Source organism: Rhamphochromis sp. 'chilingali', assembly GCF_963969265.1.
Source record: "Rhamphochromis sp. 'chilingali' genome assembly, chromosome: 11".
In the NCBI taxonomy this organism is placed as follows: Eukaryota; Metazoa; Chordata; class Actinopteri; order Cichliformes; family Cichlidae; genus Rhamphochromis; species Rhamphochromis sp. 'chilingali'.
This window is the reverse complement of record NC_137938.1, coordinates 10,560,119-10,578,483: the sequence shown is the minus strand read 5'-3', so window position 1 is coordinate 10,578,483 and position 18,365 is coordinate 10,560,119. Positions and strand designations below refer to the sequence as shown.

General features: G+C 41.1%; 1 protein-coding gene across 1 annotated transcript in view; it reads right to left on the bottom strand.

Annotated features, from left to right (window-relative positions):
- Positions 1-18,365, bottom strand: part of cdkal1 (CDK5 regulatory subunit associated protein 1-like 1) — a 259,938-nt gene that overhangs the window by 180,621 nt on the left and 60,952 nt on the right. The window contains exon 5 of the mRNA XM_080896109.1: positions 3,326-3,422. Coding sequence (XP_080752235.1) covers positions 3,326-3,422 — 97 coding nt within the window. The remainder of the gene's footprint in view (positions 1-3,325; positions 3,423-18,365) is intronic.

Below are 18,365 nucleotides of genomic sequence, written 5' to 3'. Positions count from 1 at the left end.
TGCATGTACTGACAAACACGTTCTGTGATAGATCCGACCACATAGGTAACAATAAAGCATTACCCAAGTCCATAGCTGTGTTTTTCTCCTCATTGTCTCACATAGAAAACAAATCCTGCAGTTCTGCTAATGGCTACTATAATGAACCACCGCACTAATAAAGAGAATAAACAAGGCCCCCACAGGCCACAGTTTAATAACAGGCAGACTTTAAGTAGGGTAATCTGGATACTAAAAGAGCCAGAATATTAAACGAGGAGTTCAAACTTTACTTATCTACCAACCGATATTACATGAAGAGGAAAGGAAGCAGAACGAGTGAAAGAAAGAAAGAAACAGAATACTAAAGTAGTGACAGGGGGGAAAAAAACTGGTCATTTTTCTGCTGTTATTTTCCTTTCGCTCTTCCCAGCATCCCTCACACCTCGAATTCTCTTCACTTTCACTCTACACTGGCCCTTGGCACTGGCTCTCAATGCCTTCAGGCCCATCACTTAAAATAAGCCTCCTTTCAAACACACACACTCAGATTCACACTGTGCTTTGCAGGAAGCAGTTACTTGCATGCCACATGCCTGAGTAAAACCTTTTTCAGTGTAATGGTCAAGCAATCTGGGCCCATTCAGAGCAGCAGCAGGCGTCCCTACATAGAGTAAAACTCAGGTGTGCATTTCAGCTATTAATTTAGATCGCACTTTTCAACTTTGGCTGTTTTTAAATCCTCCATTGTACCCATAGAAAGAAAAGGATAAATACTGATATATTCAGCACATTTGTTGCATGTAAAAGGCAGTCACAGGTCTACTGGACGACATACATTTCTGCCTGTGCTTAAGCTTTATTTTAAGGTTTGTCGTTCTATTACCATAACTTAATGACAAGCACTAATGCGACATCCATAGTATTTGGATTAACCTTCGATAAAGTAATTAAAATTGTATATTTTTAAAAAACAGGACCATAAATACTGAGGTGTGACATTTCCTGCTCACAGCTTTGCATGCCCATTCCGATCCTCTGATTAGTTAACCAGCGCTGCGTAGGTGTGCGATGCATGGCAGTTACAGGATGCGACAAGTCTAGTTAAGAAAAGCGAAACACTGCAGTCTTGCGTGACTGTCTATGAAGCTCACACAATACATTTGCAGTCATTAAACAGCAACCTCAAACAAAACAGCACAACAGCAATAAAACACCACTCAGAAAAGCTGGCAATACGCACACAGGTCACATAAAATGAATCCAACAGGAAGGCCCGCCTATTTATTTTTAACTACACTCCTTATCTGGCCGTTGGTGCAATCACTATACACAAATTCTGAACTTGTATTTGCATCCAATTTGCATAACCCACCAACTGCCACTATCATTACATGTTCCACTGTGGGAATACAGAGGGACTCTGCATTCTCATATATTTATGTCTGGGTTTGTTACACAGTGTGCCTGTTCATGCATGCGTGTGTCTTTAAGTTAAAAATGCTTGTCACTGAAGCTCTGGCAGTTATACGCTGTTTGTGCTTCACCCTGAAGCCTATTATAAACACAAGCCTGTTTATCTGACACAATACTGTTTGATTTGTTCCCATTTTCAGCAGCTTGTTTTACTTTCCATAAAAAAAACAAAATATCCAATTATAGAAATAAGAGCACAGCTTTGTACGGAGATTTAGAAGGCATATCCTGGTTGAATTACATTTTTAAAAATACCCTGCCAGATTAGAGACTTTTAGTCTTTAAAACTTTTTTATGGCGCCAATTCAGCAAGGTGCTGGAAACATGATAACATCACACAAATGCTGCAGACTTGTCAGCTGCACATCTATGATGCAAATCTCATATTCCACCACATCGCAAAGGTGCTCTTCTGGATTGAGATCTGGTGACTGTGGCGTGCAGACATCTTCAAGAAATCAATCTGATATGAATTAAGCTTTGTGACATGGTGTGTTATCCTACTGGAAGCAGCTAACAGAACAGCGGTACCCTTTGTTCATAAAGGGTTATGGTCAGCAACAATACTCAGGTAGGTTGTGCTATTTAAATGACACTCAGTCAGTACTGAAGTAAATTGTATGGAGCCTGAACTGTTACTACAATGCACTGATCCATGTTTACATGTTCTTTACTCCAACTTCTGACACTAACATATGAAGTTTGGTAAGCGTGTGCAAATCGTAGCATCACTTTTCTTTTCTTAGCTGACAGGAGCTCTCATGGCACTGCCCATCTGCTTCAAGGTTAGACATGTTATGCATTCAGAGACGTTCTTCTGCATACCTTGGGTTTTTTGATTCACCGTTGCCTTCCTACCAGCTGCCACTCATTCTTTTTCTCCTGCTTTTGGATTATTCTCTGTAAACCCCTAGAGACGGTTGTGTGGGAAAATCCCAGTAAATAAGACGTTTCTGAAATATTCAGACTATCTCGACTGGCACTCTCAACCAGGTCACATTCAAGGTCACGTGAAGCACCTTTCAGGTTAAACTTCAGCACTGTGTCTTGACGTCTACATGCCTCAATGCGCTCAATAGTTGCCATGTTACCGGGTAATTAGTTGTCTGCATTAACAAGAAGCTGAACAGGTGTAACTAATGAAGTGGCCACTGTGTATATGTGTTAGGCATAGAAGTGTTAGGATGATTTTGTCCAGGCTGCACTGTGGCAGTGTGCTGAAAAGCAAACAAACAACGAACTGAATCAATTATTCAATGAGGAACACTCATTTAGCTATTAACCAACAACAGGCTTGACATATCCATTAGTTCCTTTCTGTGACAGCAAAGGTGAAACAGAATAATTCATCTGCTCTGTATCTCTTTGTTATGCACTCCAATCACTCACCAGTGGCTGGTAACCAAAGCAGAATAGCTCAGTTTAAACAAGTAACAAGTTAAAATGTATTTATTGTCATATTTGTCTGTTTGCCGCTTGTACTCTCTAAAATATATTAATACTAGTAGCAAAAGTAACTAGAGGCTAGACTGCCCCCATGCCACCTTTAAAGGAAGCAGTCTATGCTGAGGAATCACTGACGTGTCCTTTCCTAGCTCCGTCTCTGTTCACCCATAACACCTCCCCATAGTACAGGAGTTAATGTACCCGATCTTCCTTCTCATGCAGAACATTTGTGACTGGGAAATGTTCTGCCTGAAGAGAATGAGCCCAAGACAGAGCAAGGTTAGCTGCCCCGTGAATGACATCCCGATCAGTCTCGAAAAGCGTGTCCGTCTGTACTCGTCATCGGACACAAAGGAAGATAAAGAGACGCACCTTTAATACAGCCAAGTCAAAATACACAGATGTTCACAGAAAGTGCACGTACCCCAATGATGCTGAGACCTTTGAGGTAGTCCATCCTCGGCTGGGCCTGGGGAACGCATCCTGCTACTACCACCTTTTTCTGCTGTTCCTGGGCTTTTCTGTGCAAAAGCAAAAAGAGAAATAAGCATAGAATAGCAGGTTAACTGTAATATATGACAAACACTACTGTTTTTCTGTTTCACTTTCTGATTTAACCCAGGAAAAAAAACTATGATCAAAAATATACAGTTAATATATCCTCTGGATCCTTTTGAAGATGAACATCTTATTTTAGAACCTCAACGGTTAAAATTAAAAAATTAAAATGACTCCTTCATATCATATGTGCTAAAGTCTTCCCCTCCGACCATCTGTGTGCATGTAATTTTTGATCTCCACTAGAAAATTTCTTAGCCTGACATATTCTAATGCAATTTTCAGTGGGAGTAAATACTTTCCGATAGCTTGGGAAATGGATGAATCCAAGCTTATGCTTCATTTGGCAGAATGCATCTGGCCCCTGACCCATTAAAACAGATTTCCACAAGCCTTTGCCAAGCCAATCACCACTGTTTATTTAAAATGAGGCGTGTTTGATATAATGACCACACTGTAGGCTTTTTACATTGTCACCTCAGCCCTACATGGCACATTTCTTTGCTCTGACTGATTGAAGGTCCAGAGGCATTTTGATCTGTAGCTGATGAAAACAGCTTTTGAAATCATTGCTGGAGTAAGATGTTCCCAGCTAATTGCATTCATCTTTGCACGTAAGGCTACTGTGCTCCTAAGTCATTAATGGATAACGGCTTGACAACAGTGCAAACAAGCAAAATCAACTGCATGCAGTGATAAAAACCTGTCTGTATGTTCTAGCATATGAAACAAACCTCCAAATTCTTCTGATACCCAAATCTTAAAGTCAAACTTCATAAATAAATTACAGGAAAAAAATCAATTTAAAGTGTGGATTTAATTAAAAGTAAATTGTGCACATCTATGAAATAAATCTACGTGAAACTTAAAAATTAATAAAAAAAACTAATGTTGTGAGTTTATTGTACTTGCAATTTGCCCTGTCATGCAAATTGACTCTGCTACAAGTTATTAGGTGAGAAAATTCTCAGTATATGAAGCTGAGAACATCATTATTTCAGTCGCCAAATGGCTGAGCCCAAAAACATACAGGTCTAGTCTTTGATTGGCCACTGCAGCACCTTTATTCTTTCCATGTTCACACGTTTTGCTGTAGATTTTCTGCTGTGCTTGCGATCATTGTCCTGACGTAAGACTGAATTTCAGCCAAGCTTTAGCCTCCAATTTGAATAATTGGAGGCTAAACAGAAGAGTTCACAGTCGACGCCATGATTGCAAAGTGTCCTGGCCCTGTGGCTGCAAAACAAGCCCAAATCCTTATCCCTTCATGACCGTGCTGAACAGTTAGCATGAGGTTGGCTGATACGCTGTGCTTGTTTTTTTACAAACATGGACAAATATCTCCACTGTCATATGTCTAAACTACATCGTTCCAGAAATCTTGTGGTTTCTTCAAATGAAACTGCATAAACCTTAGCAATGCTGCCGCGTTCTTTTTAGAAAGAACTGGCTTTATCCTCGTAACTGTACTGAACTTTCACATTTATCATGCTAACTGCAGCCTGTAGCTTCTGAGATGTAGCTCTTGGGTTTTTCATCATTACATGATCTGAACTTGAAGGGAATATGTAAAAATTTTCCAATCATCAGTCCAACAATCGCCAATGGGCGATTGTTAATGCAGCGTTAACGCAGCTTAAACGCGGTCATCACGATTAAAATTTTTAACACTCTCGACCCATCTGGAGCGCAGAATGAACAAAATTTGGGCAAACTTCCATTTCAGGGATTTTGACTCAATCTGCGCTACAGATGGGTTCATTGTTAATCGTGTTAGTCGTGATGACTGCGTGTAAATGCTGACAGCACTAAAAAAAAAATATATATAAAGTCGCCAATTTGGGATTTCTTTGGCTTTAAACCGGATGAAACAGGTAAACCTATGGATGTAACCAAAGTGGTGTGCCGCCTGTGCAGACGTAGAATGCGAGCAAAGTACAGAAAAACACGACTAACTTGCATGAGCATGCATGTGTCCACCATCCGGCTGAGTATGCTAGACTATCACCAGCTTCTGCAGCTCCATCAACAAGCATTTGAGCGCACTCTGAGGACGCAGATGTAAGAGAGTGCTGTTAAAACAGTGCTATTAATTTTTTTTCTGTTGACTGCTGCAATTAGCTCCATCATTATTAGCAAACTTGCTCATGGGCAAATAAATAAATAAATCGCCCTTGTAAAAACTATCGATGATAGTCGATATATTCGTCCAATCGCCCAACCCTAGTATGAAGCACATATAGCAAAGCATGCATTACACCTGAGGTGGAAACAAACTAGTAAACAAAGGCACCATTTTTCCTTTTCACATTAACTAAGGTACATTATGTGAACTAGGGCTGGGCGATATGACCCAAAATTCATATCTCGATATTTTTTAGCTGGATGGCGATATAAGATATATATCTCGATTTTTTTTTTAAGCCATAAAGTAAGAACAAAAAGAGAGTTCTTAGTCAAAGCTGTGTCCCAGATGTCACACAGGCACTTTTATTAACATACAGCACAGATGTACATGAAAAATTACTCAAAATTAAATTATGAGCATTCATTAAATAATAATGCTCCATAAATAAAAGAAAACAAGGTTGTTTTTGTGCTAAACAAAGAGCTCACAATTGTGCAGTCAAAATGTAAACTAAAAGACGCTGAGCGTAATAACAAAGACAGACAGATTTTACAGCTGCTCTGTTCCCAAGTTTTACTGTGTGACTGATAGCCTGGAGTTTGAAATCCGCTTCATAACCACGTCTCTTACAGGTGCCATTTATGGTCCTTATACACACACAATACGGTAATATTACGTTGATGCACAGTACGTATCACTCCGCGAAGCTCCTCGGTAGCCGTAATGCGCCGACAATCTATCAAGCGGTGCAGCTCCGTAGCTTACCAAAGTCGTACTCAAACATTTTTGACAGATTGCTGAGCGCCGTGTACCACATAAAATCAGTTCGCGGCCATCAAGCACAACCAGAATTCATACATAAGGCGCGCTATCAACTTTTGAGAGAATGAAAGGATTTTAGGGTTAGCGCTGTTAGCTCGTTAGCATGTTTAGCTCGTTAGCACGTTGACGCCGTCCAGCCCCACGCATGGGGCGATGCGCAGTAACTCGTTAACGGAGATTTGCCGTGTCCGTCTTGTCGCTGCCTGCATGTGAAGCGATGGGGGAGGAGGGGGAGTTGTCTTCAGTGAAGGCGAGGCGGAGTAACGTTGCGTAGAGACAAAAGTGGACGAAAGAGAGGCAAACTTGCGGCTCCACAACTATAATTATAACGTAACATAGACTATATCGATATAAAGGATATTGTCACATCTTATATCTCGTATAAAAATATATCGATATGTTTTAAAAACTCGATATATCGCCCAGCTCTAATGTGAACATATATGTGTTTTTTATACTACTTAAATTGGTAATGCAGAAAATCCAATATTGACAAAACAAAGCAATGTCAAACATTTCATGTTGCATGTCAAATATTTACAATATTGATTAATAACTGGTAAAACACTTAACAAGGCTTTAGAAATCCACACTGATAAGACAATCTGAATTAAAAAGCAGCGAGGTAGTGAATTCGTGAAACAAACCAGAAGGAAATTGTGTGTGTGTATTTGTGAGTGTGCATGTGGATTTATGCAAGTCTTTATGTCACATCCAGTTAGTGACAGTGAGATTTAAGGCATTCGGTCTGTCTGACAAAAGCTTTTGGAAGAGCTGCCCAGACTCTGCAATGAATCTTTAATAATGAAGCCTCCTGACAGCTGGAGTGAAAGAGGGAGGTAGAGAGGGAGGGACGGAAGGGGGGGCAGGGGGGATGCTTGTAAGTGAGGTAGGAATCATAGGAGTAGGCAGCAAGGAGCAGCAATGAAACTGGATGCAGAACTGTCAGCTGTGTTTTAATTTAGACTGTTTGATTCTTCAGGAAAACAAAGAAAGTGATGAAGGTGGGGAGGGTGGGGGTGGGAGAGCATGGTGTGATGGGAGAAAGATCTGTGAAGGTAGACATCGCAATTCAAAGCCAGTTTAATCTGTCTCGTGTATGAGAAATGAGGGGACTGATAAAAGCTAAAGTTTGTATGAGAGAAGAGATGGAGGAGAAAAAAAGAGATGAAAGCAAAGATTAAGGACTTTTGTCATTATTTGATTATAAGAAGCTGCTGGCATTAGGCAGTGTAGTTTCAGAACCAGAATCTGTTTAACTGGAAAAACAGGTACACAGTGCACATACAAGGGAATTTGAGTCCAGTATATTTAGTGTTATATAATGCTTGTATATAAATTCTAGGAAAAGGTAAAGAAAGAGAGTTTTCTGACACCAGAAAAAAAAAAATGGTGGGCAGACAAACTTTCATGACTAGGTTAAGTGAGTCAGAAAAGCCCGGACAAAAGAGTCGGTATCTGTTTAGAGTAGCTTGTTCTTCCCACACTGGCAACGCCGCACATACAGACACACTCACAGTAGGGGTGCGTCTGCATAATTCACACCGTCTCCTGCCAAAATGCGCCAAACGTTCCTTTAATGCTCTGCTCGCTCTCTGCACACAGACTCGGAGCCATAGCTGACACAGCGAGTAAGCAGACAGCGCCTGAGTCGCCGCCTCAGTGCCCCAGGGGGAACGGGCCAATCACGCCGCACGCAGTTCCTGGGTGGGATGGGACGGAATGGGATTATGCGATGCGGTTGCCGTGGTGATACTTTTGAGCCCAACCAAGCGCTCGTTGCCAGTGACCCGGACTAGAGCAGATGTCCCCCAAGATCAGACGACGAGGTGTGTGTGTGTGTGTGTGTGTGTGTGTGTGTGTGTGTGTGTGTGTGTGTGTGTGTGTGTGTGTGTGTGTGTGTGTGTCTACACACACGTTTCTCTTTGACTTCTTTGGCACCTCGCCCTAAATCTCTACGGCCCTCTGTCAACTCTTTGTCACCACTCTCCATTGCCTCAGGACCACACGCACAGACACACACACACGCACAGACACACACACACACACACACACACACACACACACACACTGAACACCCACATGCTTCAACAACACAATGCATACACATGGTCCTGGCTGGCAATGCCATCAGTGCACAATATTCTATGCATACATGTATGACCTCTGTGATATGTATGCATGGTACAGAGTGCTGTGCTGTACATACAGGTTTTTAACAGCTCAGTAGACACAGTGAATCAGTCAAATTAAACCAGACTAAATGTCCAAGTGACTTGATCAGGTTGACTTGGGAGATGTCTCTGCTATGAATATGACATTAAAATAACTTAAGGCACTGGATGGACCGCAGTGCATGACCTATATAAAGGCCTCTTCAACTTTGTCACAACAAAACCTGAAGTGAAAGAGAGGCCCTTCCTTAGTGGATTACAGCAGCCGCTGAGATGTAGTGACATCATATAAACGGAGGTAATATGCTGAAGTCTCCTTAATTCTTACTCATTTGAAAATGGTTATGTTAACAAGAAAAATGGCAAAGATAAGATGAGATGACCTTTATTAGTCCCACAGGTGGAAAATTGGTTTCCCACCTGTGGGACTAAGATCGAAACAAAAGGTATCGATCTTTATCCTTTTTACGAAATGCTTTTTAACATAGCATATGTAGCGTCACTTTAGTAGTATTTATTTATTGTCATTGTCAAGAACAATGAAATTGCGTTTGGGGCTTCCATACAACCCAAAAAAAGAAGATTTTTTTTTTTTTAGTAGTATTTATTTATTGTCATTGTCAAGAACAATGAACACTTTGGGCTTATATGAAGTTTTGTGTTGACCTGAACAGAAGACCACTATCCTACACACTGCTATGGTCAACAAGATAGCCACCACCTCCCACAGAAACATTTAATGTGTATTTCCATTGTCTAGATCAAACCAGAACAATTATCAGAGGCACTAAAACCTAGACGCCAATCTAGTGAGGTTTCTTAGTCAGAGCAAGAATGAAAGCCAGGAGTCTGTGCATTAGGCAGAAATTATCACAAAGTTCTGTGACTCAGACTTAAAAATCAAAGACCGATTCAAACTTTCTTCTCCTTGTGTGGTTCTGCAACAGTTCCAGTGTGTCTGCCATTGTTGGTTTGCTCCTTCCTATGAGCACATTGTGCATCTTCTCTACACAACTTTGATTTCCATGGTATCATCACAGTCACACATGTGCAAGTGCAAGTGCAAAGAACTGTAGCATCCCACTAGAAGTGGTCTAGAGGTGCACAAGGAGCTGATGCTGATGGAAAAACCTTCCATCCATCCATCTTCTTCTGCTTTATCCGGGGCCGGGTCACGGGGGCAGCAGCCTAAGCAAAGAAGCCCAGGCCTCCCTCTCCCCAGCCACCTCCTCCAGCTTATCCTCTAGCCGAGAGATATAATCTCTGCAGCGTGTCCTGGGTCTGCCCCGGGGCCTCCTCCCAGTGGGACATGCCTGGAACACCTCACCCAGGAGGCGCCCAGGAGGCATCCTTGTCAGATGTCCGAACCACCTCAGCTGGCTCCTTTCGATGTGGAGGAAAAACCATCTATACATAAACACATCCACTATAGTTTGTGGTTTTGTATTATACTTCTTTCTTTCTAGCCTGCCTACAGTTGTTGGTGCTGCCGTAGTGTAGAGGTTGCACGGATAAGTACATGGAGTCGCAACAAACTGGACACCAGCACAGAGTGCTGGTAGGGCTCTTCGATATAACGATATATATCGGATGACGATATAAAAACATATTTCGTTTCATTTTATGCTATTGTTTGTTTCGTGGTGTCGCAAAATAAACTGTTTACAGCAATATTTTTTCACTGTTTGATGGTAACTGTAGGATTTCTTATACTTCTATCCTTCTCTTATATTTAATATAACCACACTACGGACGGACAAGCGACTGTTTTTACATGTTGTCATTAGCAACAACGGCGGTAAAAGCATTGCGTGTCTCCACCGTCCGCTTGTTTATTTTCCACATAAACCTTTCACAATTAAGCTGAAGACCCTATTGAGATTTTTCAAAATTGAATCACATGAAATAGCATGTAGAGTGTTTACAGACGAGAAGCTAAAAAGAGCCGTCAGGTGCTAAAACATAAACCTTAGAACAGGCTTTTCCCCGCAGCACACCGTGTAATAAATACTCACCAAGAAAGTTGCGGCTGTTTCAACTTATTTAACACTCGACTCCAGTTACACGACGTCCAGCTGAAAACACTTCACGCAAGTCAAGTTGCCCGAGATTCACAGAATTTACAGGAGATGTAAAAATTTTGTGATATATATCATTGCCGGGGCGATAAATGTGTTATATCGGGATATGAGATTTTAGTCATATCGCACAGCCCTAAGTGCTGGTGTCCAGTTTGCGCACACCCTCCGATTTTGAAGGACAGATACAAACAGACCCCTGGCATACTTGCAAACATGGTGAGTATAACGCTAGTGTAACTGTGTCCTCTCAGTGACGCTCCCTGCTGCTCAACATCCTCAGCCCTACATAGTGGGGGAGAGGATGAGCTCATTACACACACACACACACACACACACACACACACACACACACACAGAGCCAGCCATATGCTCCTTTACAAGCATGTTGCTTAAAGGATGAGGTCATACTGGTAAGAGTGGTGAGGAGTTTTGTGTATGTGAGATGTACACATTGGCGGTTTAGCGTGATTTGAATTCGATGCATTTCGGGGGAAGCAAAGTCCAAAACATAAACTTACCAACATGTCAGGTGTGTCCCTTCTTCCCTTTCCTATATCTGGCTTGTCCTTGCCCCTGTCTCCCTCATCCTCTCATCTCCACTCCGACAGTTGTTTCTGGCTGATTTGACAGCGAGCCAGCCACTCGGCACACTCCTGACCTCTCTGCATTAGCATAAGCAGCAAGGGGCAAGGTTAAGTACCCATCAAGCCTCAGTAATTAAGATGTGAACCGGTGTGTGTGCGAATGTGAGGCCAAATGTATCTAATCTTCCACTTCATTTATGTGTCACTTTCACAAACTTCTACACACAGAATAATTCAGTCTCACGGATGGTCACTGTCCTAATTTCAATTCCAGGATGGATATCGAAGCCTAAAACTTTACCTTACATACGTTTGAGCTGCTTCAATATATGTTTTATTCATCGTTCCATATTTATTTCCCCACGTGTTTCATCCAAGCAGCAGCAGGATATGGATCTGTGCTGACTGACAGCACAGGCTGTTACTCTGATGAAGAATGTAGCCTTCCCTGAGTGAATAAGTACATCTGCAAAGTTTACCCAAAACAACTGTCAAAACACAAACAATATAAATAAAACAGCAGCTAACTCTGGGCCTAAGGGATCTGACTGCAGACAAACTAAAATAAATGAAAGCCATTAATGTAGTGGAACAGGATCCTGTAGGAGATGTTGCTGAGAGAGAGAGCGAAGAGGGAGGAAAAGCAAAGAAGGATTCAGCGAAACTGTGAAAAGAACATCTTTATAAGAAGGAGAGAGAAAAGACAGCACAGGGGTGAAGCTAGAGGAGATCAAACGCGGGGAAACCTGAGAGCAAAGTCCCACAGAGCCCACCCGAAGTTAACTGCCAAATGTAAGGTTGACCTTTTAAAGACCGACGAGTGTCCATGAGCGATCTATTCCAGCTCAGACACTCGATACAGTGCAGCAATACTCTGTTACTGCGCCTGAATGATAAGCCTGATGTCTTTAACTGCATTTACACCAACTTTAGATTACACAGGCTCTCTTTATCAATCTCTGGTATTATTATTGTAATATAGGATAATGACGACTGCTTTCCAAATGAATCAGTGTTTTGGATATAATCAGAGCAAATCCAACCCAGCGGAATGGCAAACTGCATGATTTGTCTTTAATCTGGTCAATACGCAAACATGGACATTACTCTGTGCTGTTATTTTGAAATTTCTCATCAGTGTTAATGTACCAGAATTAACTTCACTGTTAAGTTCACTGTTACTTGCCGTCCAACAAAACCATCCATCTATCAGCTACACTCACTTATCTTCAAAGCAGCCACGGCCTGTACAAGCTGACACTCTGTTAGAGGCGAGGTACACTGAAGTGTGTTTGTGCTAAATGGCGAGGGGTTGTGGGATCAGTCACGAGCGTATCTGAAACTGGCTTTGAGTAAAAGGAAGGAAAAAGGGCACATCTATTAGCACAACTTCATCAAAAACTAAAAAGACAGGCAGGAAGAAACTCAAAAGGAAATGAAAGAGAGAAATGTAAAGGTCAGGGGCTGCTATAGTTCCTTGGGACCTCTCCCTTTCTTTCAAACACTCAGAGATAGAAATTCTTCAGCAGTGCTATGTTGTTTTTAAATTGGCTAGACAGAGGCAAGCAAAAGCAAAACTAAATGAGAAATTAAAAAGACAAATAGACAACAAGACCAGCAGCAGAGAAGGGACGTGTGGATTAATCAATAAAACATAACTACAAGAAAGCAGATCTCATAAACACGCGTTGTGGAATATGATGGTAAATGCAATATAAAATTGGGCAGCCTAAACATTGAAGACAAGCTATGAAAGCCTAGAGTCACCGCAATGGTGGCCAGGCCCAGTCCACCTGCAAACATAACCACGTATACAAGGAGAAAAAACTCATAATAATAATAATAATAAAGTCAACAGCATGGCTCATTTTCAGTTTTGTACATTTATTACTAATGCGCTTAATAAAAGCATTCACATTTGAGCTGTGTTTTACAGGATACAGGCCAATCAAGATCTGTTGACCAATCGATGCACATCTATAACACAGCAAGTTTATGGCCAGCTCACATGGCCTTTGGGTATATCAGAGATCGGGCTGCAGACCAATTGTCAACATGGGGCTAGTAAAAGCAAGGCAGACAAAATGCAAGGCTTACAGATTACAGCCTTTAAAAAAAGAAAATACCTGCTACGCCGGCCCAACGCTGTGAAAGACGACATCTGTCGTGTAAAAACTGCTGAATGTGTGATAAATATTCCATTACTATAAATGAGTTGTATTCACCACTTGAGTGGTTCGTAATAGAGAAAATGCTAGTTAAAAAAAACAACAACACAACAGCGCACAAACATTTAGACACGCAGACTCCAGGGAATAACTTTAGCTAAGCTGAACCTGAATCCTGGGAAGAGTCCCAGGAGTCCCATTTCTAATGCAAAGTCCTGCAATCTATATGTGAGACGCTTATGGAACAACGACACGCTGCCAGCCCAGCAGCCTCAAGCTGCGCTGAAGAGGCCGAAAGGGGAAAGAGCTCATGAAAGCAGAGGGTTTGTATTCTTTAAAAACCAGGAAGGATCTCACGAAACAATCACACGCTTAGAACAAACATCAACTGGAAAATGCATCGCACTGAGCTCCTGTTTGGGAACGGCAGCAGTTATACGATAGTGTGGCAGCTTTAGTGTCCGACTGAACAGGTCATTTCAGTGGGGAATAAAGATATTTACCATGGTGAGCCGCAGCCACTGAAAATATGGGAATGTTAGAAGCAGGGAAACAAGCGTTTGACTTCCTCCATTTGTGCAGGCATGAGCGACTATGCAGCGTCTCTGTGTGTTTGTGTTTCTGTGCAATTATTTTGATCCGAAAGAGGAGACGAGCGAAGAATATTTGCTGGGATGACACAGGTGAAAGGGCTTTCTGGTTGAATGGATCCCTACAAAATTAGTCCAAGCATAAACAATCATGATTGGTTTCAAGGTCATAAACTATTACAAGCAAGGGTTTGGAAAAGTGGAATGGCACATGCTCAGTGACCTGGAATGCATCAGTCTTTGCAAACCAACACATTTTTTTTAGTTTTACAAAAGACAAAGACAGAATAATTACACCCTTCTAATAAGTAAGGATTGCATAGCAGTATTGAAATTGTCTATTGTATTTACACATAAAATAGTAAGGGTTGTTTTGAAATGCATGACAGACTGATGCAAACAGTCAAACTATTCAAACCTTCTGTTCTTGCAGGTTAGGTTTCTTGTGGTTAGGGATTGCTCTGTGGTTCTAGACCAGTTGACTCTGACGCAGCATGCATACAAATAATCATTTCCTAGATTATAACACTACAGAAACGCACTGGGACTGTAGTCTGTCTTACTTTCCACCTTGCTGTTCTACAACTTCTGGCACAGAGAGAGGGTTGCTGCCACCTGCAGTAAAGTCTGGCTACATAACATGTAAGACTCCACAGTTAACTTTTGTTTTACATTATTTATATTATGAATATTTACCATATCATCCAACAAGTACTTCTGGCAAAAGCAGCAACACTAAATATTCAGTGCATCTAGTTCTGTCTATAATTACAGAATAACAGGAAAACAGTAAATGATGAGATTAAGATGAAGACTAATAATGGGCACTAGGGAATACTCACTTCTGTACTATAAGCAAACACTACCTCAGAGCTGTTTAGTATATCGTGCTGCAAATGTCTCAACTTCAAGTAAAATCTTACTGTAATTCTTCCTTTCATGGATATTTCAATATTAGCATAAACACTGGAAATAAAGGGTTTTTCTGAACATGCAGCTTCGATATCATTTTATGGAGGTATTGCAGGGAAGGTCCTGAACACAACATGAAGCTATAGTGTGCTATACTTGGCAACTCCAGAGAAAAAGTGAGTTTCTGTAGAGTAGACGAGGCTTATTTTCTACTCTGTGTTCACAGCGATCTATACTATGAATATAGCTGTGCACTTAATATAGGAGACGTGATTGTTGAGTATGTTCCTCGTGTGTAATGTTTGTATCCAGGGAAGAGATGAACAGATGAAAGAAATTATGCATGTTAACCTCGTACTTTGCATCAGTGGAAATCAAGGCAACATGGAGTTTAGCTTTGCGTCCCCTGACTGACAGTTTGGGAAGAAGTAAACAGACTGCTTTTCATTTCCTGATACACTTGCCTGGCATGAAAGTTGGACTAAAAATCTCTTACTGGACAGTCAGACTTCTGCGGTAAATCTTTGTAAAGCTAACAACATAACCTGTGTGGTTTACACCGTCACCAGCATTCATGCTTTTTATTGGTCGTTTACCTGTTAATTACCTGGTGGGCCTGTCCCAGTGACACGACAGAAACAAAGTGCTAGGACTTATACAATGTGACCAAATATATTTGTGCCTCAAGCTTTTCCACTTCGTTGTAGACTTCCTACAATCTCATAGATTTGGTGGGCTCTCTCCAGGAATTAAGGACGCGATTGCTATTCTCTCACTGATGGATTTAAAATGTGAACTCTTGAAGCAACATGCAGTTAAGAGCTGCAGCGAGGTACACTTCAGGGAGGAAAGGTCTGGGTTTTTTTAACGACGCACCTTCCTATTTAACAAAGAGGTATAAATCTCTTGTGCTGCAATAATGATAAAAACACAAGCAAGAAATAAAAGATAGAATTAAATTATTTAGGTTGGTGTGCCGTTATTTTTTATGTGAACAGTCATTAAAAAAAAAGCAGATTTGTGAGTAAATGTACAGTCAGAGCAAAAATACAACAAGTGTGGGAGTCTCATTATAGAGCTACAGAAGTCTAAGCATCTATTCAGCCTGTTAATTTCCCTGGCTGAAGAGGCTCTACAGTGGCTCATCAGTCCCTCTAAATAAGACCCCTCGTTTTACCACAGCGCCTTATTTACTCTAAACAACATTCTGCTGAAATTCAAGGAAGCCGTGCACACAAAGCCAACTGCGCGACTGAATCGCTTTGCAGGACCCCCTTTCTTTGTAAACATTAATTTATGTAATGCTACTTTTCTTTTCTTTACTCTTCTCATCAGAGTCAACGGCAATTAAAAGGAAGGTCCAAGACTCGCTTCATTATATTAGAAAGGAGGAGGACAAAAAGTGTATGAGGAAGGAAAAGGCTTTACTGAAAGAGGTGGTGATTATGGAATACATTTAGCTTGTTAGAAGGACGCTGAATATTTTTACAGATGCGCATGAATAGAGTCGTCTCCACCTCTTTTGTTGAACCGTGTTTATTACAGCTTTCTCCTTCAGACACTTTCAATTTGTTAGGACCACGTTCAATGCAGACTCATATTCTGTGGTGTACAATAACGAACTGACTTTCAGTTTCTAAGACACAGAATACATTTGTACGCTGCATCAAAATGGACATCAGTCTTCATTTGAAGCTTAACATCCATTTCCTGTATAAGCTACAACGAAGGACTGCTGTTAACAGCCGGGTAAAATTCTTGTTACACCATGCACGCTGCATGATTTTTAAGTATTTGCACCTGCATAGCTAAAACACATCTCTTCAAAATCGGTCACTATTCTTAGATTTAATTTTCACGTAGGGTGTTGTGTTTATCTGCAAAAGTCTAGATGTTATTTGAGGTTTTGTTTTGTTTGTTTTTTAAATCAATTTCAGTGAGAACAGCTCAAAGATGTAGGAGTCAGAAAAAGCTACAATTACAAACTCAAAGTCACTGAACACCCATACACAAAACTGTATGACACAACAAAGTTTACAGCAGTATACTGTACAAAGAAGCAACTTAAATATTTTCTTTCTACTGTCTGACTTCACTTACCCTAAAATCAGTAATCAGGTTAAGCAGTTTAACATGCTAAGTAATGTAGCTTGAAGCACATAAAACAGACGATGACAGTGATAAAACTATTAAATGGAAAAAATAGTTATTGTAGTTGAAGTAACAATAATAGCTTATGCTTAATTAACAAGTGAACTGCCTTTGTAATAGCAAAAACCCAGGGCTAACCCTTAAGTGACAGGGCTATGCCCAATGTACAGCCCTCAAGTGAGTGTAGCTGATACAGGAGATGCATGATGGCATCTTGGCTGACAGAATCATATCCAAATATACACATAATCCCTTGTCATCGCAAAAATCCAGAGCCTTAAACACGCGCGCCGATTCCCCGCAGCAGCATCGCTTCCTTGTATATCTGTCTGTTTGTTTACAGTACCTCACATGTTAAGAACTGCCCCAGGTATACTGAGGCTCTGGCTTACCAATCCCTTACAGAGGTTGGCAGCTAACTGTGTACATTTCCACACATGTGTGCTCTGCATATACCTGTGGCAAAGTTGTAAGCCCTGGGCTTCTGTCACTCCAGATAGTGTTTGAGAAATTTCTTGGCTAGCTTGCTCCTGCCCATCAGCTGGTTAAGCAAAATTAGAAACGAGCCGTTCTAAGAGTACCGAGATACTTAGATGGCAACATCTTCTAGACGAATATAAAGCGACTGGAAATAATATACACTATAAAATTCACATTAATACTGACACACAATCAAGCGCATGTTTTGTTTACATTAGGTTTGCAAGAAGACATCCACAAACTAGCAACCCTCTGCAACATCTGTATTAGCTCCTCCAGTTCCCTCTTCTTTAAAGCTGACCAGTAACGTCATGCTGTCATTGGTTTTTCACTCCAAATCTTTTGCACTGTGTGCATCACCCTAAACACACCTCAGGGTTTAAGCATAAATCACACAAAGGTCGGAGATGTTACTGTCATCTTGCATGACTTAATGTATATCAAGCACCATATTTAAACCCTCAAACCTGGATGTGACATCCACTGACTGAAATTTTAAGAGTTTGTGTCTTCATCAGGCCGATCAGGGTACCGCAAAGCTGGCCAAATAATTCTGCCGCGCTCGTCACCCTGAAGCTGCATGAAGAGTGAACACACCATTTTCCTGTGAAAGAATGTCATCTTTTGTAACTTGCAGCGAGTATAAAGAATCTCTGTGGCTCAGTGGTAATTTCCAGGTCAGTGCTTGTTTAGCTAGCACTAGCAAAAAGGCCTCTGGAATTGTTAGGTGGAAAAAAACAAATGAATAAATAAATAGAGGCAAAGACCAAGACGGGGAATGCAAGAGCAGCTTACAGGTGCTCCTCGAGAAAACGC